Here is a 23,690-nt window from a genome sequence, read left to right as displayed (position 1 = left end):
AGTATAATGTGGATAAATGCGAGGTTATCCACTTTGGTGGCAAAAGCAGGAAGGCAGATTATTATCTGAACGGCAATAGATTGGGAGAAGGGGAAGTGCAACGAGACCTGGGTGTCGTCGTGCACCAGTCGCTGAAGGTAAGCATGCAGGTGCAGCAGGCAGTTAAGAAGGCAAATGGTATGCTGGCCTTCATAGCGAGAGGATTCGAGTACAGGAGCAGGGATGTCTTGCTGCAGTTGTACAGGGCCTTGGTGAGACCACACCTTGAGTATTGTGTGCAGTTTTGGTCGCCCTATCTGAGGAAGGATGTTCTTGCCATGGAGGGAGTGCAGCGAAGATTCACCAGACTGATACCTGGGATGGCAGGAATGATGTATGAAGAGAGATTGGGTCGATTAGGCTTATATTCGTTAGAGTTTAGAAGAATGAGAGGGGATCTCATTGAAACTTATAAAATTCTCACAGGAATAGACAGACTAGATGCAGGAAGGATGTTCCCGATGGTCGGGGAGTCCAGAACCAGGGGTCACTGTCTAAGGATAAGGGGTAAGCCATTTAGGACAGAGATGAGGAGGAACTTCTTCACCCAGAGAGTGGTGAACCTGTGGAATTCTCTACCACAGAAGACAGTGGAGGCCAATTCATTAAATATATTCAAGAAGGAGTTAGATATATTTCTTAAGGCTAAAGGGATCAAGGGACATGGGGAGAAGGCAGGGACAGGGTACTGAGTTTGGATGATCAGCCATGAGCTCATTGAATGGCGCAGCAGGCTTGAGAGGCTGAATGGCCCACTCCTGCTCCTATCTTCTATGTTTCTAAGACGCACCAATGCATGGAACAGATTTGCAGCTAGAGTAGGGAAGGTGAAAATCCTGGAATCTTATGACAAAAAAAAATATTGGATACTGCAACGGGAGGGCTTTAGTGTCTTTCTGGATGGGATTATTGACCTTTGTAATCTGTAAATATTCTATGACTTTTTAAAATGGCAATTTAATATTGGGTTGAAGGTCCTTCGTCTGAAATGTCAACCCGTCCATTTTCTCTACAGTTACTGATAGACCTACTGTGTATTTCCTGCATTTTGCCATTTTTCTTATCTAATTTATGGCTGCAGCTGTGATTACATTGATCACTTCAATGTGAAACTACTTTGTGCACTGTAACAGTGATTGGATAGATTGTGTGCCAAAACCTTCTGCACATCACCTCAAATATAAATCTGTCCGATCCGAAAATAGAATCCAGAAGGATGGCCTGAATCGCCCTGCCATATTATCGAAGCCTTTCCCTCAAGCAATGGTGTGAAGCTCCCTGCTATGTTAGTGAGGCCTTTCCCTCAAGCAATGGTGTGAAGCTCCCTGCTATGTTAGTGAGGCCTTCCCCACAAGCAATGGCGTGAAGCTCCCTGCTATGTTAGTGAGGCCTTTCCCACAAGCAATGGCGTGAAGCTCCCTGCTATGTTAGTGAGGCCTTTCCCACAAGCAATGGCGTGAAGCTCCCTGCTATGTTAGTGAGGCCTTTCCCACAAGCAATGGCGTGAAGCTCCCTGCTATGTTAGTGAGGCCTTTCCCCACAAGCAATGGTGTGAAGCTCCCTGCTATGTTAGTGAGGCCTTTCCCCACAAGCAATGGTGTGAAGCTCCCTGCTATGTTAGTGAGGCCTTTCCCCACAAGCAATGGTGTGAAGCTCCCTGCCATGTTAGTGAGGCCTTTCCCACAAGCAATGGTGTGAAGCTCCCTGCTATGTTAGTGAGGCCTTTCCCTCAAGCAATGGTGTGAAGCTCCCTGCTATGTTAGTGAGGCCTTTCCCACAAGCAATGGTGTGAAGCTCCCTGCTATGTTAGTGAGGCCTTTCACACAAGCAATGGTGTGAAGCTCCCTGCTATGTTAGTGAGGCCTTTCACACAAGCAATGGTGTGAAGCTCCCTGCTATGTTAGTGAGGCCTTTCACACAAGCAATGGTGTGAAGCTCCCTGCTATGTTAGTGAGGCCTTTCCCTCAAGCAATGGTGTGAAGCTCCCTGCTATGTTAGTGAGGCCTTTCCCACAAGCAATGGCGTGAAGCTCCCTGCTATGTTAGTGAGGCCTTTCACACAAGCATTCCTTCCTTGTGCTGCAACGCTTGTGGTGCTGTCGTGGTCAGGCGCTTTGGGATTCCAAATGGGACCAGTTAGCGAGTTGTTGGGCCGCAAGGTTGACATTCCAAATAATAGCACAGCCAAGCTTTATAATAGTGGGGCCCTAGCGGGTCAGTTGCATGCTACAGCACTGCATGCACTACAGTGGACTGCAGAGGTGGGAATCAGGGCTCTGTATTGAGCTTTAGCACAGTCCCTAATTCATAGTCTAAACTGACACACCCAGTGGAGTGCAGAGGGTGTGCTGCACTGTCAGAGGTACCATCTTTCAGATGGATATTGAACAGAGGCCCTTTCTGCCTGTTCCTGTGGTTGTAAAGATTTGCTGGGCTATTGGAAGAAGAGCAGGGAGCTCTGCTGGCGTTCTGGCCAATATTCATCCCTCCACACCCCTGAAAGCAGATTATCTGCTTATGCATTTGTTTGCTGTGCAGAAATTGGTCGCGTGCAGCACAACAGTGGTCGCAAAGCACTTCGGGATGTTCTGAGGATGTGAAATAAGCTATTTAATGCAAGTTTGTTCAATCTTTCTCTTTCATACGCGCTCTTTCATCCTTATCTTTCTCTCGCACTCTTTATTGCTCTCACTCTCTTCTCTCTCTCAAGCATTTGGTGATTATTACTATATTAACAAAGCTTCTGTCCTCTTCCGGTGGTTGTGTGTCTTATTCACTGTGCATTCTGTGCTTCCCTAAAGGTGTGAATCTGCTAGTGGGAACAGAGAATGGGCTCATGCTACTCGATCGAAGTGGGCAGGGAAAAGTGTACAGCCTCATCAGTCGCCGTCGCTTCCAGCAGATGGACGTCTTGGAAGGGCTAAACCTCCTCATCACCATATCGGGTGCGTAAAGTTCAGAGATGGAGTTTGAACTAATTGCTGTAACGCTGGCATCCAACGTGCGATCTTCCAGTGTAAAATGGAGGTGGGGTGGTGAGAATGGGGCTCAATGGACAGGAATTGGGAACCAAAGACCTTGGCTTTTTTTTTATTTCTCCCACCGCTTCGACTCTGGACACAGGGACCAATCGCAGCACCACAGCCGCGATCAACCAATTCAGTAAAGATCAGGAATCCGAGCATTTCCATTCGCGGAACGAGCTACATGTCGATTGCTGTTATGAGCAGCACCTTGCATTTGCAGCTAACTGCATTGTGGCATGGAGCGGTGAGGCACAGGTCACTGCTGGCTGAGCCGCCGTATGGAAACCCGCTCGGAGAAGCCAGGGCCCTTCGCTTAAAGGGGGAGCAGCAAACTACCTGTGCCAGCCTTGCGTTCACCTCCCAGCGCCAGCATTGTAGGACAGGTTTCCACTTTATCCTCATAGCGAGGGAACCCAGCGAGGTTTCAGGAGGGGGGAGAAAGGGACCGATTAATTTTTCCTTGCCGTTAACAGAAATTCTCCTTGTTTGATCAATCTTAGTACAGGAAACTTTGTGCTATCCGGCACCGACGGGACCGAGCTGTTGCCGTTCCCTCAAAACTGCCGGACAAACCAGCGCTAATGTTGAAACATACAGAGATTTTGAGCTCCGTACCTGGCAACAAACCCGCTTCTAAACAGTCAGCCGTACCTTGCAAGCGTCTCTGTAGCTAAGCAACAGCTTCAGCTAGACCTTGCAGAGCCTGACTGGAGAAAAAAAGCAACAAAAAGAAAAAAAACTTATCTGAACCGACTCCTGCATTTTGCCGGTGGATAGAGCTTTCCGGACAGTTAACCTCCGGATAATCCAAAGTTTCCTGTATATGATGTTTCAATTATTATACCCAGGTAAACGGAACAAGCTGCGTGTCTATTACTTGTCCTGGCTGCGGAATAAGATTTTGCACAATGACCCGGAAGTGGAGAAGAAGCAGGGCTGGACTACGGTGGGAGACATGGAGGGCTGTGTGCACTACAAAGTGGGTAAGTGAAGAGTCAAGCGCCAGTAAGATGCGAGTAGACCAGGTTCCTGGTGTATTTTGGTCCCAAAGAACTCTCTCTCGACGCTTGTGCTGCAGGACATGCGATTGTTGGCCACCAAAGGTGGCTCTGGCAACCAGGCATTCCAGATGGGAGATACGAACCACAAGCTTGACATTTCTCTAAATGAGCCCCATTTTGATTTTGGTGTCGTGGGCAAGTCGCCAGTCAGTAGTTCAGCAGATGGAGCCCCCTATATGTTGAGAAATTTGTATTGGCAATAGCCCATGATTAAGACTGGGAGACAGAGCGCCTTTGTTGACTAAACTCAAGTTATTAGTTCAAAGATTGGCAGGAAGTTGAGTTGACAGGACACAGATAGAAATGAGTGATGATCCCATATCTGATGCGCTTTACTGGATGTTTGGGATAGTCTACTAAATAAGGTCATGGAGGCAAAAGCGTTGGACCTCAAAATATAATTACAGAAAACTTTGTTATATCCGGCACCGACGGGACTGAGCTGTTGCCGATCTATCAAAACTGCCGGACGCACCAGCCTTAATGTTGAAGCATACAGAGGTTTTCATCTCTGTATCTGACAACAAACACTGTTGCTTAGCAACAGCTTCTAAACAGTCGGCCCGTACCTTAGAAGTGTCTCTGTAGCCTAGCAACAGCTTCAGAGAGACTTTCCAGAGCCTGACTGTTGGAAAAAAAAAGCCACGAGAAGGAAAAAAACCTAACAAAACGGCTCCTGATTTCTGCCGGTAGATCGAGGTTTCCGGACATACAACCTCCGGATAAACCGAAGTTTCCTGTAGATGCCATGAGGGACATTTAATGTACTTTAGAGATGAGTTTGATGGACTGAATGGCCTTTCCTTATCTCTGACCGCTGTCCTAAAGATTATGGGGGTAATTTAAACCTAACTCGCCAGGAGAGATACCCGCAGGATCGGGTGGAACTCGATGCAGAGTAAATTCGGGTGAGATGTGAAACCTGCATTGCACCTGATCCTGTCAGACTCCTGACAGGTGGATTAGGCTAAAATTGCCCAGCTATCGTATCGGCAGAAGAGTTTTCTTCACCAATTATCTTCCCTTTCATCCTCTCCTGGGATGAGAGGCTTGTCCTATGAGGAGAGATTGAGTAGATTGGGCCTATACTCTCGAGTTTAGAAGAATGAGAGGTGATCTCATTGAAACGTGTAAAATTCTTGGGAGGGTTGGCAGGGTAGATGCTGAGAGGCTGTTTTCCCCTGGCTAGAGAGTCTAGAACTGAGGGTCATAGTCTCAGGATAAGGGGTCAGCCATTTAGGACTGAGATGAGAAATGTCTTCAGTCACAGGGTTGTGAATCTTGGTAATTCTCTACCCCCGAGGGCTGTGGATGCTCAGTCGTTGAGCATATTTAAGGCAGAGACCGATAGATTTTTGAGCACTAAGGGAATCGAGGGATTTGGGGATAGAGCGGGAGAGTGGAGTTTAGGTAGATCAGCCATGATCTTACTGAATGGCGGAGCAGGCTCGAAGGGCTGTATGGCCTACTCCTATTTCTTATGTTATATTCTTTCCGAAAGGACCTGATCCCATATTGGGGACCGGTTCCACCAGTGACAGGCACTCTGCACCTCACCCCAATTGCCATTGTTCTTGTGAGTCTATACTGTCAGCATCGATTAGCTATTTGTGCGGTAGCATTACATTCAAGCCTGATCGTGCTCTTATCTGACATCCACAGACTCGCAATTTCCAGAAAGGTACTAGTCGAGAGGAGCCTTGGCTGACTTTTCACTCTAACCTCAGCCAATTCTAGTGATCGAGAGAGGAGCCTTGGCTGATTTTTTCACTCTGACCTCAGCCAATTTTAGTGATCGAGAGAGGAGCCTTGGCTCATTTTTCACTCTGACCTCGGCCAATTCTAGTGATTGAGAGAGGAGCCTTGGCTGATTTTTCAGTCTAACCTCGGCCAATTCTAGTGATCGAGAGACGAGCCTTGGCTGATTTTTCACTCTAACCTCGGCCAGTTCTAGTGATCGAGAGAGGAGCCTTGGCTGACACTTCCCTCTAACCTCAGCCAATTCTAGTGATCGAGAGAGGAGCCTTGGCTCATTTTTCACTCTGACCTCGGCCAATTCTAGTGATTGAGAGAGGAGCCTTGGCTGATTTTTCACTCTAACCTCGGCCAATTCTAGTGATCGAGAGAGGAGCCGTGGCTGACTTTTCACTCTAACCTCGGCCAATTCTAGTGATCGAGCGAGGAGCCGTGGCTGACTTTTCACTCTAACCTCGGCCAATTCTAGTGATCGAGAGAGGAGCCTTGGCTGATTTTTCACTCTGACCTCGGCCAGTTCTAGTGATCGAGAGAGTAGCCTTGGCTGATTTTTCACTCTAACCTCGGCCAATTCTAGTGATCGAGAGAGGAGCCTTGGCTGATTTTTCACTCTGACCTCGGCCAATTCTAGTGATCGAGAGAGGAGCCGTGGCTGATTTTTCACTCTAACCGTGGCCGATTCTAGTGATCGAGAGAGGAGCCTTGGCTGATTTTTCACTCTGACCTCGGCCAGTTCTAGTGATCGAGAGAGTAGCCTTGGCTGATTTTTCACTCTAACCTCGGCCAATTCTAGTGATCGAGAGGGGAGCCTTGGCTGATTTTTCACTAACCTCGGCCGATTATCGTGATCCAGCCGCTGCTCCAGCTGAGATGAGCAGAGTCGATGCTCCAACTTGTAATATTCCTTTTTGTGTTGTTCAGCTACTCCACGTTAATTGAAGCAAAATACTGCGGTGGCTGGATATACTCAGCAGGTCAGGCAGTATCTGTGGAGAGAGAAACAGAGTTAACGTTTCAGGTCGATGATCTTTTGTCAGAACCCAACGACCTGAAACGTTGACTGTTTCTCTCTCCGCAGAAGCTGCCTGACCTGCCGAGTATTTCCAGCGTTTCCTGTTTTTATTTCAGTGCGTTAACTTGTTGAGCCACACGGAACATGAAGAACTGTTGGGTTCTTTTACTATATATGGTGTGCGTAGCTGTGCTTAAGTGAATGTTGGAGTCGTAGAAATTTACAGCACAGAAGGAGGCCACTCGGCCCATTGTGTCTGTGCCGGCCGACAAAGAGCTATCCAGCCTAATCCCACTTTCCAGCTCTTGGTCCGTAGCCCTGTAGGTTACGGCACTTCAGGGGCATAGCCAAGTACGTTTTAAATGCGATGAGGGTTTCTGCCTCTACCACCCTTTCAGGTAGTGAGCTCCAGACTCCCACCACCCTCTGGGTAAAACATTTTTTTTTCCTCAACTCCCTTCTAATCCTTCTACCAATTACTTTAAATCTGTGCCTCCTGGTTATTGATCTCTCTCCTATGGAAAATAGATTTTTCCTAGCCACTCTATCTGAGCCCCTCATAATTTTATACACCTCAGTTAAGTCTCCCCTCAGCCTCCTCTGTTCCAAAGAAAACAACCCCAGCCTATCCAATCTTTCCTCATAGCTAAAATTCCCCAGTCCTGGCAACATCCTCGTAAATCTCCTCTGTACCCTCTCTAGTACAATCCCATCTTTCCTGTAATGTGGAGACACGGTACTCTAGCTGTGGCCTAATTAGTGTTTTATACAGTTCTAGCATAACCTCCCTGCTCTTGTATTCTGTGCCTTGGCTAATAAAGGAAAGTATGCCTTCTTAATCACCTTATTTACCTGTCCTACTTTCAGGGATCTGTGGACATGCACTCCAAGGTCGTGTTCTGAATTCAGCCCATTTGCTTCCTACCCTAAGAGAGAGATGGGTTTACTCAAAGGCAAGGCTAACTTAGAGTGCAGACTATTCCTGGCCGCATGGGATCAGAATTCATGTCTTGAGAACTTGAACTTAAAGGGAGACAAGTGGAATAACCTTTGCAATGTGATGTTTTCTTTGCAGTGAAGTACGAGAGGATCAAGTTCCTGGTTATTGCTCTGAAGAATTCGGTTGAGGTCTACGCCTGGGCCCCAAAGCCTTACCACAAGTTCATGGCATTCAAGGTCGAGTTTTGTTTTGTAGATGCCACTGATTTCTCCGTAATAACCTGCATCGTAATAGTCAAAAAGTTGCATTATTAACCCAACTGGTAGGGAATCTGTTTCCGAGTTGGCCTGATCCTTGAGCTTATGAAGCTTTCATCATGCAGCTCGTGCCTGTTTACTTGGTGAGTGGGAGTGTAAAGAAAGAAGGAAAGGCTTGCATTTCTATAGCGCCTTTCACAACTTCGAGATGTCCCAAAGCACTTTACAGCCAATGAAGCACTTTTTGAAGTATGGTCACTGTTGTAATGTAGGGAAACACAGCAGCCAATTGCAAGCTCCCACAAACAGCAATGTGATGATGACCAGATCATGTTTTTGACATTGGTTGTGGGATAAATATTGGTGAGGGCACCGGGGAGAAACTCCCCTGCTCTTCTTCATGATAGTTTAGTGTCATGGGATCTTTTACGTCCACTGGAGAGGTCAGACGGGGGGGGGCCTCTTTAACCTCTAATCCGAAAGATGGCATCTCCGACAGTGCAGCCCTCCGTCAGTGTAGTCCTTAAATGAATTGGTCAGAGTGAATCGCACCTTTCCTCCCCCTAAAAACACTGCCCTAATGTAGTAAAGTGAAATAACAACAGAAAATGCTGGAAAATCTCAGCAGGCCGGGCAACATCCGTGAAGGGAGAAATAGAGTCAACGTTTCAGGTCGAAATGCGCTGGCAGAATGAGAGACATTCTTCACACCTAATCTAGAGCCATCTTTTGTCTCTCCACTAGTCCGACCACCATCTCGTCTGGTTTTGAATACCTCTTAATGACTCTTCACTTCTCTTTTGTTCTCTCATCCCCATTTCCCAGCCTCCAAACTGGCCTTTTAATCTGTTTCATTTCCTGTGTTTTTTCAGTGCTGACGAAGAGTTTCGACCTGAAACATTGACTCTGTTTCTCTCTCCACGGATGTTGCCTGGCCTGCTGCGTTTTTCCAGCATTTTCTGTTGTTATTTTGGATTTCCAGCATCCGCAGTATTTTGCTATCGTAAGTAGTAGGGGTGTGCATGGGTTTCACATGTTTGCCGGAGCAAGCACATCTCGTGATGGTTCACGCCACCTCACCTCCAGCTCCCGTTATAATCGACAAAGCTGCTTCACGGCGCAGGTGGTATGCTGCCTTAACCCTGTTCCCGGAGGAGCTCGGGAAGGGAATGGAGACCTGAAATGGTGCCTCCAGGAGGCTGCAAATACTGCCCCAATAGTGGGTATTTCATAATAAGTAGGAGCCAGTGGCCGGGGCTTTCTGTTTCTACACTCGCCAGCCAGTAATTTAAAGCGAGTGGGGGAAGATGGTGGCCTGGCAAGTATAGAATTGGAAAATCCCTGACCATTGTGTCGTGAGGAAGGAACCGGCCTTGGTGTCTCCTCCTTGTTTAATGGTCATTTTAATACTGTGATCAGAGAAATGGCCCTGATTATATCAATATACTCTCTGCACCATTCCAACGTGTTTAGTTGGTATAAAGTCTGCTGCAGAAAATCTCAATTGTTTCCATTTCCTTTTTAGTCGTTCACAGATCTGCCTCACAGACCGTCATTGGTTGACTTGACTGTGGAAGAAGGTCAGAGGTTAAAGGTTATATATGGATCCAGTACTGGCTTTCATGCAGTCGATGTGGATTCTGGAAACACCTATGATATTTACATCCCAGTGCATGTGAGTTTTAAGGAGTTTATATTTGATATACCTATCAATTCATCCAATGAAAAGCGACGAGTTAAGAAAGTAACTATAGGTTTTTATTGGCTAAATAACAGAGCCCACCCTCGTGGGTGATCGGATCCAACAAGGAGGAATACCAGCCAGTCGACCACCTTTTATACCTGGGCAGGTAGGTGGAGCCATGGGCGGAGTCAGCAGTGGTCAGCCCAGGTATAACAGCGTGACAAGAGGCGACCTCGTATAGTGATACAACAGTGTGAACAGTGATAACCATAGAGTAACGATATAACAGTGATAACTATAGTGTAACGATAGTGAACGACAAAAGTGGTTTACCACATTCACCCCTTGTTTAGATTTGAGTCCGGCGGGGTGATGTGTACTACCAGTTCTGGTATGTCAGTCTGTCCGGGGGCCTCGTAAGCCTTTCCGATCGTCGCAGCGGCGGTGTTGCATTCTCCGGTGGTGATGCTGGTGTCTGCGTGGTCGGCGAGGGCTCGTGGGGTTCCGGCATGCCGTCTACCTGAGCTGGAATCGGGGGGGGGGGGGGGGGCGGTGGGTGAAGGTGGTGTCTCCGGAATGCCCGAGGGTGCGAGGTCTCGCAAGGAGACTGTGTCCTCCCGCCCGTCTGGGTATGCCACATAGGCGTACTGAGGGTTGGCGTGCAGGAGGTTCACCCTCTCGACCAGGGGGTCCGTTTTATGGGCCCTCACGTGCTTTCGCAGCAGGACGGGCCCCGGAGAGGTCAGCCAGGTTGGTAGTGTGGTTCCCGTAGTTGACTTCCTGGGGAAAACAAACATTCGTTCATGGGGGGTGGCGTTAATGGCAGTGCACAGTAGTGACTGGATGGAATGCAGCGCTGCCGGGAGGACTTCCTGCCAGCGGGAGGTTGGGAGGCCCTTAGACTTTAAGGCTAAGAGGACAGCCTTCCATACAGTCGCGTTCTCTCTTTCCACCTGGCCGTTCCCTCGAGGGTTGTAGCTGGTGGTCCTGCTTGCAGCAATACCTCTCGCTAGTAGGAACTGGCGGAGTTCCTCGCTCATGAAGGAGGAGCCCCGGTCACTATGTATATAGTTTGGGAACCCGAACAAGGCGAAGAGGTCGTTCACGCATTTAATGACCGTGGTACTGGTCATGTCTGGGCAGGGGAAGGCGAAGGGGAAACGGGAGTACTCATCAACAATGTTGAGGAAGTACACATTACGGTCAGAGGACGGGAGGGGCCCCTTAAAATCGATGCTCAAGCGCTCGAAGGGGCGGGTGGCCTTGATCAGGCTTGCTCTGTCCGGCCTAAAGAAATGCGGTTTGCACTCGGCACAGGTCTGGCAGTTCCTGGTCATGGTCCTGACCTCCTCGATGGAGTAGGGCAGGTTGCGGGCCTTAATGAAGTGGTAAAGTCTGGTGACTCCGGGGTGGCAGAGGTCGTTGTGGAGGGTCTGGAGTCTATCAATTTGCGCGTTGGCGCATGTAATTCGTGATAGAGCATCAGGGGGTTCGTTCAGCTTACCTGGCCGGTACAAGATATCATAATCATAGGTGGAGAGTTCGATTCTCCACCTCAAGATCTTGTCGTTCTTGATTTTACCCCTCAGCTTGTTATTAAACATAAAAGCGACCGAACGCTGGTCGGTGAGGAGGGTAAATCATTTGCCTGCCAGGTAGTGCCTCCAGCGTCGTACAGCCTCCACAATCGCCTGGGCCTCCTTCTCGACCGACGAGTGTCGGATCTCAGGGCCCTGTAGGGTCCTTGAGAAGGCGGCCACTGGTCTCCCCTCCTGGTTAAGGGTAGCGGCTAGGGCGAAGTCGGATGCATCGCTCTCCACTTGGAAGGGGATGGACTCATCCACCGCGTGCATTGTGGCCTTAGCAATGTCTCCCTTAATGAGGGAGAAGGCAGCGCACGCTTCCTCCGTAAGGGGGAAGGATGTGGACTTCATGAGGGGTCTGGCTTTGTCCGCATAATTGGGCACCCATTGGGCATAGTAGGCGAAGAGCCCCAGGGTTCTCTTCAGCGCCTTTGGGCAGTGGGGGAGGGGTAACTCCATGAGGGGGCGCATTCTTTCGGGGTCGGGGCCGATGAGTCCGTCCTCTACTACGCAGCCGAGGATGGCAAGGCGTGAGGTGTTAAACACACATTTCTCCTTATTGTAGGTGAGGTTGGGCCGTACGGAGGAATCTCTCCAGATTAACATCATGGTCCTGCCGGTCGCGGCCGCAGATGGTGACGTTATCTAGATAGGGGAACGTGGCGTGCAGCCCGTTCTGGTCAACCATCCGGTCCATCTCCCTTTGGAAGACCGAAACCCCGTTGGTGACGCCGAAGGGAACCCTAAGGAAGTGGTAGAGGCGGCCATTCGCCTCGAAGGCGGTATACTGGCGGTCCTCAGGGCGGATAGGGAGTTGGTGGTAGGCCGACTTAAGGTCGATGGTAGAGAATACTCGGTATTGTGCAATCTGATTGACCATATCAGATATGCGGGGAAGGGGGTATGCGTCCAGCTGGGTGTACCGGTTTATGGTCTGGCTGTAGTCGATGACCAGGCGGTTTTTATTGCCGGTCTTAACGACCACGACCTGGGCACGCCAGGGGCTGCTGCTCCCCTCGATGCCCTCCTTCAGGAGACGCTGCACCTCAGAGCTAATGAAGGCTCTGTCCCCGGCACTGTACCGCCTGCTCTTGGTAGCGACGGGTTTGCAGTCGGGGGTGAGGTGAGCGAACAGGGAAGGTGGCGGGACCTTGAGGGTGGATAGGCCGCAGGTGTTACGCGGTGGGCAGTTTAAAGGCTGCTGGTTGTCCACTGTGAGTGGGGGGAGGGGTCCGCCGTATGCTAGAGTGACGCTTTGGAGGTGGGATTGGAAGTCCAGCCCTAGTAGGACGGCAGCGCAGAGCTGGGGGAGGACGAGGAGTTTAAAATTTTTATACTCCGTGCCCTTAACCGACAGGGTCACGACACAGTAGCCGCTGATGTCTGTGGCGTGGGACCTCGATGCCATCGAGATCCGGTTGCGCGTTGGCCGGACAGTGAGGGAGTAGTGGCTCACCGTGTCTGGGTGGATGAAACTCTCCGTGCTTCCGCTGTCGAACAGGCAGGTCGTGGCGCGGCCGTTTACTTTGATGTCCATCATGGACTTGGACAGGTGGTGCGGGCGGGCTTGTTCCAGTGTGACGGAGGCTAGTGTGTGGCTCAGCGAGCTGCCGTAGTCTGCGGGTGAGGCGGTGGTCGAGTCCGGAGGCGAGGTGGCGGTCGAGCGTGGAGGGTAAAATGGCGGCGCCCACGAGGTTGGACAAAATGGCGGAGAAGATGGCTGCCCCCACAACTCACATGAGGCACTGCTGGTGTCGGTTGCCTGGATCAAAGATGGCCGCCCCCATGACTCACACGTGGGGATGCTGGCATCTGTGGCCTTGATGGAAGATGGCCGCCCCCACAACTCGCATGAGGCACTGCTGGCCTCTGTTGATCTTTGTTGGCCTCTGCAGGCCTTAGCAAAGTGGCCTTTCTTCAGGCAGCTTGAGCACGTCGCGTTTCTCGCTGGGCAGCGCGCCCTAGGATGTTTCGCCTGGCCGCAGAAGAAGCAGCCGGCGGCCCGATCGCGGGGGTCCGAAGTCGCAGCCGGTACCCGGGGTGGTGGTCCCGATCGGGTCCGGGACGCCGACGCAGAGGTAGGTCCCAGGGGCGGCGCTGCAAGGGGTATTGCGGTCGGGGTCGGTCCCGAGTCCCAGGGTCGCAAATTACTCTACCTGGAGTACGCCTCGAGGTCCCGATGGGCCACTTCTAGGGAGCGAGCGAGGGCTGCAGCTGTGTTCAGGTTAAGGTCCTTTGCTTCAAGAAGTCTTTGCCGTGCGTAGTCGGACCGCAGGCCTTTCACAAAGGCATAGCGGACATTATCTTCAGTATTTTCTGCCGCTGATACCGCTTTAAAGTTACAGTCCCTGCCGAGTGCTTGTAGCGCCCGTAAAAATTCATCTACCGACTCTCCTGGCTGTTGCGGGCGGGATCTTAGGAGGTGTCTGGCATACATGGAGTTTACCGGGCTCCGGTACTGTTGTTTCAGCAGGTTGATGGTGGCTTCGTATGTTTTAAGGTCCCGGATGAGTGCGAATACTTTAGGGCTCACTTGGGCGGTCAGAACTCTTAGCATGGATTTCTGAGGCACGCCGGATTCTCCCAGGTAGGAATCGAAACAGCTCAGCCAGTGTTCGAAGTCGAGGGCTGAGTTTGCTGCCTGTGGGTTTAGATCCAGGTACGGTGGTCGGAGGGCTCGCAGCCAGGCTGGCTGCTGTGGCTGTTGTAGCTGGGCGTCTGGCTGGTCGCTTGGCTGGTCGTTTGACTGCTCAAGTGTCGACATTTTAAAATTTAGCCAATAAAATTGATATACCTATCAATTCATCCAATGAAAAGCGACGAGTTAAGAAAGTAACTATAGGTTTTTATTGGCTAAATAACAGAGCCCACCCTCGTGGGTGATCGGATCCAACAAGGAGGAATACCAGCCAGTCGACCACCTTTATACCTGGGCAGGTAGGTGGAGCCATGGGCGGAGTCAGCAGTGGTCAGCCCAGGTATAACAGCGTGACAAGAGGCGACCTCGTATAGTGATACAACAGTGTGAACAGTGATAACCATAGAGTAACGATATAACAGTGATAACTATAGTGTAACGATAGTGAACGACAAAAGTGGTTTACCACAATATTTATTTCCCCATTGAATTCATTTCAAACCATGGCCCAGAGAGAGAGAGTGTTTTCTATAGATCAGGATCCTGCTTTTTTTTTTTGGACTTGTCACTAGGTTTCCTCCTCTGGCTGCCCTGTTGGTTGGGACTGCAGTATGGTTTAGGGCCTAGACTTCCCCATCATTTCTCTCAATGGCACGCTTGTCATTGATGCATTGCAGACAAGCATGCACTTCACTGACAGTGACCGTCGGTTTTGCGGGGATGCGCCTAGGTCATAGCAGCCAACGTTGGTGTTCCAGTTACTGTTGTGTGAGTAGCTGGTTGCACTTAATATCTGGGGTGAGGACATGGTCGAATAGCCTGTCGTCCTTTATGCCCAGATGCGCTCATGAGGGAATGACGACTTGGAGAGATGCTGCGTGATAGCCGGTCCCTGTTGAACTGTACGTCAGCAAGGAGAGGAGGAAATTGGGGGGAGAAAGTGGTCTCCTTTGAGACAGGCATTCAATTCGGTAACGACTAGCAGAATTAACATATATTTGTTTCTTTCTGCTGTGAAAGAGTTTGGCAGTAAGTTGCGAGACTGAGCTGAGAGGCTACCAGGATGGCTGGCACAGGAAGGACAGAAATGCAATTCCCTCAGCACTGACACTTTTTCCCACCGCCAGCCCCCGTCCACCAAGGAAGAGGGAAACTGGGATTTTTCCACTCCTATCCAACAGAAATAGCATAATCCAGTATATTAGCTCAACATTTATAGCACGAGCCTTATCGGGCTTCATTGTGATCTGTTCAGTTTTGGCCAACAAAGCCCAGGAAAGAGGTATTGATCTTGGAGGGGGTACAGTTCAGATTCACCAGAACGATACCGGGGCAGAAAGGGTTCATTTTATGAGGACAGGTTGCATAAACCTGCCTTGTATTCCCTTGAATCTAGAAGGTTGAGGGCTGATCTAATCCGGTTGTTGAAAATGATAAAAGGATTCGATGATGGTAGATACAGAGAAACTTATTTTCTCTAATGGGAGAATCCAGAACAAGAGGCTATAATAAAATTAGAGCAAAACCATTTAGGAGTGAAACTAGGAAGCACCAAAAGAAAGAAAGACTTGCATTTCTATGGCGCCTTTCACGACCACCGGACTTCTCAAAGCGTTTTACAGACAATGAAGCACTTTTGAAGTGGAGTCACTGTCGTAATGTGGGAAACGCGACAGCCAATTCGCGCACAGCAAGCTCCCACAAACAGCAATGTGATGCTGACCAGATAATCTGTTTTTGTTGTGTTGGTTGAGGGATAAATATTGGTCAGGACACCGGGAGATCTCCCCTGCTGTTCTTCGAAATAGTGCCATGGGATCTGTTGCGTCCACCTGAGAAAGCAGACGGGGCCTCGGATTAACGTCTCATCCAAAAGACTATTTCCCTACTCGGAAGGTAGTGGAAATTTGGCACTCGCTCCCCAAAAGGCTGTGGATGTTTGAGAGACAATTGAAATTTTCTAAACTGGGATCCATAGATTGTTGGGTAAGGGTATCAAGGGATCTGTATCCATGAAGTTGAGGTATAAATCCGCTATGATCGAATAGAATGGCGGAACAGGCTCAAGGGGCTGAATGGCCTCCTCCTGTTCCTGCGTGCACTGGTTCGACCTCTGAACCTTTTGGTTTCTCTTTGTTTGTAGATTCAGACCCACGTAGTGCCTCATGCCATTGTAATTCTACCCAATACTGCTGGAATGGAAATGCTTCTGTGCTACGAAGATGAAGGAGTTTACGTGAACACCTACGGCCGTATCACCAAAGACGTGGTGCTGCAGTGGGGCGAGATGCCGACCTCTGTTGGTAAGTTGCCCACGAAATGGAGCGTTCCTCTGTGAACTTTCTCCAGTGCTTTTTCTTTAATTTTCTGTGACTGTCCATTTAGCCCTCAAGAAGACCGGGAGACTGTGGCCAATGCAAAGGGCCACTGTGCGAGGCTTGGTGATAAGTGTCGGCTGATTCAAGCACGGACACCCACACGCAAGCTCTTCGAGCAGAAGTTGCTGCATTGCACCTTGATATTGACCCCCCCCCCCCTCCCCACATTACAGCCCTCGAGCCGAGAGCAGGGTTTCTAGATCTTGCAGTGCTGTTAATGGCCTCTCAGTAGTGATGGCCTCTTCGGAGCAGTGCCATCCATTACCGTTTCATGTCACTCCGATCTCGACAGGGCTTCATTCTGTGTCTGGACAGTCACTGGCATGGGTTAAAACCTTGATGTATGTGCTGCATCTTTATACAGGAAACTTTGGTTTATCCGGAGGTTGTATGTCCGGAAACCTCGATCTACCGGCAGAAATCAGGAGCCGTTTTGTTAGGTTTTTTTTCTTCTCGTGGCTTTGTTTTCAACAGTCGGGCTCTGGAAAGTCTCTCTGAAGCTGTTGCTAAGCTACAGAGACGCTTCCAAGGTACGGGCTGACTGTTTACACGCTGTTGCTAAGCAACAGTGTTTGTTGTCGATACGGAGATGAAAACCTCCGTATGCTTCAACATTAACTTTGTATGTCCGGCAGTTTTGATAGATCGGCAATAGCTCGGTCCCGTCGGTGCCGGATATAACAAAGTTTCCTGTAAATGGCTAATTTTTTAGTTCTGGCATTTTAAAGATTGACCTTATTTTTAATAATCAGACTGCTGCAGGAATGTCCATTGACAGGTTCTACGGTGGCCTTAGTTTGACGTGGACATCTGCAAAGGGCACCTTGACATTAGATTCAGAAATGTCAATATGCTGATCAAGGGGCCATTATTGACTGATTTTTCTGAAGCTGAGGAGAGAAGAGAGTGTTCCTGCTGGAAAGTGCACAGATGTTTGGTGGGGGACGTGATTGAACTCTGCTCTGATTCACGGGCAACAGTTGGTCAATAAGGAGGATGACCAGGCGATTGGATGGTGCCTGTGGAACTGCCGGACGGCGCAAATCAGTGCTTCTTCCTCACCCGCCCCCCAAAGAAGAAGCAAGTAGGGTGATCCTGGCACCTCCCTTCCATCTGCAGCACAGCCAAGTTTAGATCAGGAGCACCGCGTATGGTCGCGTCTTACCACCAGAGGGATCTTGTAGCGGTCGCCAACGTGCTGCTCCACTGAGGGACGAGTTATTCCACTTCCCCCCCCCCCCCCAAAGCCCACTCTGCCCCTTGACAGATACATTCGGTCTTAACTAAGTGAATACTGACTGACCTACAGGTGGAAGATGCGCCAGACCTGTGACCAGCACTTTTAAGGTCTGGTATCCATCACTGGAACTGACCACCTCCTATAGCCCTGTCAGAATATATAAAATTCTGACAGGGCTAGACAGACTGGATGCAGGGAGGATGTTTCCCCTGGCTGGGGGATCTAGAACGAGGGGTCACAGCCTCAGGATACAGGGTGGGACATTTAGGACTGATGAGAAATTTCTTCACTCAGAGGGTGGTGAACCTGTGGAATTCTCTACCACAGAAGGCTGTGGAGGCCAAGTCACTGAATATATTTAAGAAGGAGATACAGGAAACTTCGCGATATCCGGCACCGACGGGACCGAGCTGCTGCCGATCTATCAAAACTTCCAGATAGACCAGCGCTAATGTTGAAGGATACGGAGGTTTTCATCTCCGTATCTGACAACAAACACTGTTGCCTCGCAACAGCTTGTAAACACTCGGCCCGTACCTTGGAAGTGTCTCTGAAGCTGTTGCTAAGCTACAGAGATGCTTTCCAGAGCCTGACTGTTTTATTAAAAAAAATGCTAGAAGAAAAAAAACCTAACCAAAACGGCTGCTGATTTCTGCCGTTAGATCGAGGTTTCCAGACACACAACCTCCGGATAAACGAAAGTTTCCTGTAGATAGATTTCTAGACACAAAAGGCATCGAGGGGTATGGGTGAGAGAGCGGGAATATGGTATTGAGATAGAGGATCAGCCATGATCGTATTGAATGGCGGAGCAGGCTCGAAGGACTGAATGGCCTACTCCTGCTGCTATTTTTCTCTGTTTTCTATAACTCGTGTGTAACTGTGCATTGTGTCGTTATACAGCGTACATCTGTTCGAACCAGATCATGGGCTGGGGTGAGAAGGCAATCGAAATCCGCTCTGTAGAGACGGGCCACCTTGATGGCGTTTTCATGCACAAAAGAGCACAGCGGCTAAAATTCCTCTGCGAACGGAACGACAAGGTAACGTGCGATTTTTGTGGCTCACACACGGGTTTTGTGGAGAAGTTAAAGCATCTCGTGGCTCCGTTAGTTTTTAGGCAGCGTTAGAAAGTCTTCGAAACTAGGACGGTCTCCGGTTCAATCCTGTGCACCTACCGCAGCAAGCAGCAGCACCGGCCCGGAGTGAAGGGAAAGATCGGTCATTGTCTCACTTGTAAAAGTTTGAAAGGAGAGACGAGGAAAACGCTCCAGCTCAGCAAACCAGCTTTTGACCAACAATGTTGTGCTGAACATGGAGAAACCTAGAATTTGTTTATCCCACTCTTACCAGAAGGTGACCTATATGGGGGGAGGGCTGTCTCCTACATGGGCCCAAATATGTCCTGTTCCACCAATGATTTAATTCTAGTACAGCACAGAAGGAGGCCATTTGGCCCATCGAGTCTGTGCCGGCTCTTTCGAAGAGCAATCCAGTTGTCCCACTCCCCCGCTCTTTCCCCATAGCTGAGCAATTTTTTCTCCTTCAAGTATTTATCCAGTTCCCTTCTGAAGGCTACTATTGAATCTGTATCCACCACCCTATCAGGCAGTGCGTTCCAAATCCTAACCACTCGTTGCGTAAAAATGTTTTTCCTGATGTCGCCTCTGGTTCTTTTGCCAATCACCTTAACTCTGTGCCCTCTGGTTATCAACCCTTCCCATTGGAAACTTTCTCCTTTATTCACTCCATCTAAATGCTTCATGATTGTGAACGCCTCTATCAAATCTCCTCTTAGCCTTCTCTGCTCCAAGGAGAACAACCCCAGCTTCTCCAGTCTATCCACGTAACTGTGATCCCTCATCCCTGGAACCATTCTAGTAAATCTCCTCCACACCCTCTCCAAAGCCTTCAATCCTTCCTAAAGTGCGGTGCCCAGAATTGGACAATACTCCAGCTGGGGCCGAACTAGTGTTTTATAAAGGTTTAGTGCTCTACTTTTTTTTTTTGACGTTGACCCCTTGCTCCTACATTGGGCTGGTCCAGCTCGTGAATGCCATCAATGCTGCTCTTCGATTGACATTATAAGCCACTGCATTTCCGCAATCTGAGACTTCTATCTTCCTTTCCAGCTATGGGCAAAAGATTGCGCAGATTCTTAGCTGTTTTGCCAACTTCCATACAACATGATTCAGTCAGGAAAACTGTTTCCCTTCATCCTTTTCTGCTCTTCTCTCCCCCCCCCCCCCCCCCAGCCCAAGTATTAGTTGAGACTGGGATAACTGAGTCAGTTCTATAGGGGCACTGTAGAAGGTGCAACAAAGATTTCCTAGAATGATACCCGAACTATCAGGAAAGATCGAATAGGCTGGGTCTTTCTTCTCTGGAAAAGACTGAGGGGTGACCTGATGGAGGTCTGTAAGATTATGAAAGGGTTTGATGAGGAAGATGCTTCCACTTGCGGTGGAGTCCAGAACCAGGGGCTATAAATATGGGATAATCACTAGTAAATCCAATTGGGAATTCATGCAAAATTTCTTTACCCAGAGAGTGGTTAGAAAGTGGAACTCGGTACGGCATGGAGTTGTCGAGACGAATAACGTTTGAGGGGGAGCTAGATAAGCACTTGAGGGAGAACGGAATAGAAGGACAAGTTGATGGGGTTAGGTGAAGAAGGATAGGATGAGGCTCGTGTGGAGCATAAACACCAGCAGGGACCTGTTGGCTGAATGGCCTGTTTCAGTGCTGTTAATACTTTGTATTTACATTAGCTGAGGCTGACTTAGTCTGCTCATTTTACAATAGAATGGGAGCGAGGATTAGTAAAATACACCAAAGCCTCGAGCAACCAGTGCAATCTCTTGTTTGTGAAACCCATCTCACTACTTCCCTTTGATTCTCCACAGGTATTTTTTGCCTCGGTCCGTTCAGGAGGAAGCAGTCAAGTTTATTTCATGACGTTAAATAGGAACACAATCATGAACTGGTAAAAGGGACATGTTGGACTAAAACGGTGGATACTGTAAATAAGTATGACGGTGCATTTTGTAGATCAGAGATTTAAACGGGATATAAAAGGCCTTGGAAAGGTTTCTGTGGAACTCACAGTGGATCTTGTGCCTCAAAAGACATTGTCAATGAAGCTGATTCTTTTCAATTTTTGTTTTCCTTTCCCTTTTCTGGAGAGCGAATTGACAGCTTGGCTGCAGTCATGTGACCTACCCAGCATGCTTTTCTCTTTGGAAGCTGAGGCTGCTTCTGATTGGTGGCAGATCACACAGATGAAGTGTGCACTTGGTTGGTGGGGGGGAGGGATAAAGAATAACGGTCAGAAGTGATTCAAAATGAGCTGCTGTTCTAGTTGGGTAGGGAGCACCGAATACTACCAACTAACCCGGTTAGTGTGAACTGATCTGTGCCACTCCCGGCCAATTTCCAAGGACAGGCAGTTGGGAAAACCTGGTTTGAGCCCAGACTGGTAGTTCAACTGTTTGTTTATCTTTTTGTTGCTTATTTTAGCGTAGAACTAAGGTGTTAAAGTTTTTCAACTTCCTGTCATAAACCCAAACAAGTGACCAATTGCACAAAAAATAAATAGCTGGCGTTCAGTCACTGAAAGGTGTGGGGAATCTCCATTGTTGATTTGCGGGACCATTCAGCTCAATTAAGGATCATTTCTGCCTCAGGTAAGGTGGTTTTAGGGTGAAGGGGAGGAAAAGACTGTATAAGCATCACAGTGTGCCATTTGTATTAAAGTGTCATCTCAAAATGTCTCTTCAAGGTGTGTGTGTTTGGCAATATTGGACTGCACATACAGTCTTCGCCTAATCGAGGAGAGCCCAGAGCATTCGATGCATTTCTCAATGTCTGGTGAATGTCTCCGCCTTCATCCTCTCGCCTGCCCTATAAATTTTGGCAAAGATCATTCACATGTGCGTCCACTATTCAGTCAAGTCTGTTGGCCTCGTTTTCGCTCTCGATTTTGATACCTGTTAGTACAGAGAAGAGCGGCAAAATGTGAAAAAGCACAAGATCGCTATAACCGACCGGGTGACCTCGCAGTGCATTTCTCGTCATTCAAACGGCATCATTCTCTCTTGTGATTTCACTTTTTTCCATTCCACAGCCCTTAGAAATCTTTAAGTTGATGTATACATGTGCTTGCAGGAACATTGTACACTGTAACCATGGAGACTGCCAACTTGAGACAATCCCACTTGGGTGCTGAATCTCAAAAAAAAAAGGAGGGTCTTGGGGTGGGGAGGGTTGGGGCAAGCCAGATTGTACGTGCCAGATGTGTATGGGACAAAAGACCAGAGACGGGATCTTTTGTCATTGTGATTCGGTGGTTGCTACGTTGTCGGCAGCGTACTGGTTTTGAAATGGTTCTCCCTTGCTTACGCTGCTCTCTCATAGGCAGATAAGGGCGTCCAGACACAGTTTCCTGTCACTTCACCCGTTTAGTTCCTAACTGAAGCAAAGCTTCATAAGAATCTTGCAAAGGAAAGTAGACATTTGCCACTTGGTTCATCTTCTGTTTGTGCTTGGTTATCATCGTACGGATAGCAGATGGACCAGCCCCCCCCCCCCCGGAGGGCAGCCGTATGTTTTTAAAACCCAACACTACCTCATTTGAGAAGCTGGTGGTGTAGCCTCAGATCATTGCATCAATTCTGTTGCACCCCACAAGTCCCAGGGTTTGGACTATGATAGAAATCCACGTTAAAGCAGTGCGAGCAATACCCCACTATATGCCCGTCTGCTGCTAAGTAGAGCCATGGCCCAGGAGCTTGTAAAGCCCTGACTGGTGATATATTGTGTGGTGAGGGGGGAGAGGACGTGAGAAGTCTGGGAGATACAGAAACTCAACTCGCTGCTTTTAAGGTGTAATCGTCTCATTGAATTAGATCCATTTCGTAAGGGTGGGGGGGGTGGGGAAGCTAAAACTTTCGTCTTTCCTGGTGAAAGTTTTCAAGAACTTGTTTTCCCGACTCGTTGGCGCACTGGATACAGTTCTCAAGAAATGGTCACCTCCATTTTTCAAGCACACGCACATGGACTGCTCTTAAATTAGGCAGGGGGTGGGGGTGGCGGGAAGAAATAAGCAGCATGTAAGTGGTCCCTGTGAAATGGAACAGCCAAAAGGGTGGGCTGTTACCATGGGAACTCTAGACTCTCGCCAGTTGGGTCTTGCTGGTTGCCTTTTATGGGACAAGATGTGCTGGCCGAGAGTTTAAACTTGGTAATAAATGCAGGTTTTCCACAAGAAGGCGTCTGGATTCTCATTCATGTATTATTTGCAAACTTCCTAGTGTACGGTCCAGCCAGTGCAGCTCAGTGTTTTAATATAGGAACAGGAGTAGGTTGTTCAGCCCCTTGGAGCCTGTTCCACCATTCTATTAGATTATGGCTGACCTCTCACCATTTCCCCACCTTTGCTCCATATCGCTTGATACACTTGCTCCGTGTTCATCTGTTCCTTTTGATTTGTGTATGAACATGTTGGTCCGATTTCTCCATCCAGTAATACTTTCTCCCACAGAAACTTCTGATTACTTCAGCCCTGCCCCCCCCCCCCACCCCAACCTTAATCACTGGATCAAACGACCTCCAGAATGATTTGAGTTTTTGCTTCCACTGCCCCACCCAAAAGACCATTTCAGATACGAATCACTACTTGGGAAATATTGGACTTGGTGATTTGGCAGAAAAATGGAAGAGTGTAGTTTATTGGATGCGTGGGTTTGGGCTGGTCTGAAGTCACGTTTCCAGCTCTTGGTTTTGACCCTGCTCAGTCTCTGCTGTCCTACTGCTGCGAGCTGGGAATCATCTGCTTCCACACTCTGAAGAATTGGCTGCATGCTGTCGGAGCTATTTGTTTAGAGCAGGGGTCAGCATAACATGTCCAGGGAGCCTGTTTTCCATTTGCTGTTTCACAAGGGAGCAAGATGGCGGGGGACAGGTTGGGGGTGTGGGGGGGGGGGGCGAGGAGATGAGATATTTAATTTGGACAGAAATACTGTGAACTGTTTTTGTGTGGATTGAGTTTTGTTTAGATTGTTTCCAATGCTGGTCAGT

The 23,690-nt window shown here is 48.9% G+C and overlaps 1 protein-coding gene across 11 annotated transcripts in view; it reads left to right on the top strand.

The window, feature by feature from the left end:
* LOC147090480 (misshapen-like kinase 1) overlaps nucleotides 1-21,381 on the top strand; it is a 197,748-nt gene extending 176,367 nt beyond the window's left edge. For all 11 annotated transcript variants that reach the window (XM_085977245.1, XM_085977246.1, XM_085977240.1 and 8 more), the window contains 7 exons: nucleotides 2,840-2,983; nucleotides 3,913-4,047; nucleotides 7,968-8,068; nucleotides 9,615-9,764; nucleotides 16,138-16,297; nucleotides 18,516-18,655; nucleotides 20,519-21,381. In XM_085977245.1, coding sequence (XP_085833371.1) covers nucleotides 2,840-2,983; nucleotides 3,913-4,047; nucleotides 7,968-8,068; nucleotides 9,615-9,764; nucleotides 16,138-16,297; nucleotides 18,516-18,655; nucleotides 20,519-20,602 — 914 coding nt within the window. In that variant the 3' untranslated portion in view covers nucleotides 20,603-21,381. The remainder of the gene's footprint in view (nucleotides 1-2,839; nucleotides 2,984-3,912; nucleotides 4,048-7,967; nucleotides 8,069-9,614; nucleotides 9,765-16,137; nucleotides 16,298-18,515; nucleotides 18,656-20,518) is intronic.
* Nucleotides 21,382-23,690: the final 2,309 nt, after the last annotated feature.

Source organism: Somniosus microcephalus, unplaced genomic scaffold, assembly GCF_052327205.1.
Source record: "Somniosus microcephalus isolate GS21.2 unplaced genomic scaffold, FLI_Smic_1.0 unresolved_chr4, whole genome shotgun sequence".
NCBI classification, from domain to species: domain Eukaryota; kingdom Metazoa; phylum Chordata; class Chondrichthyes; order Squaliformes; family Somniosidae; genus Somniosus; species Somniosus microcephalus.
The sequence above is the reverse complement of the archived record's forward strand: the minus strand, read 5'-3'. Positions and strand labels throughout refer to the sequence as shown.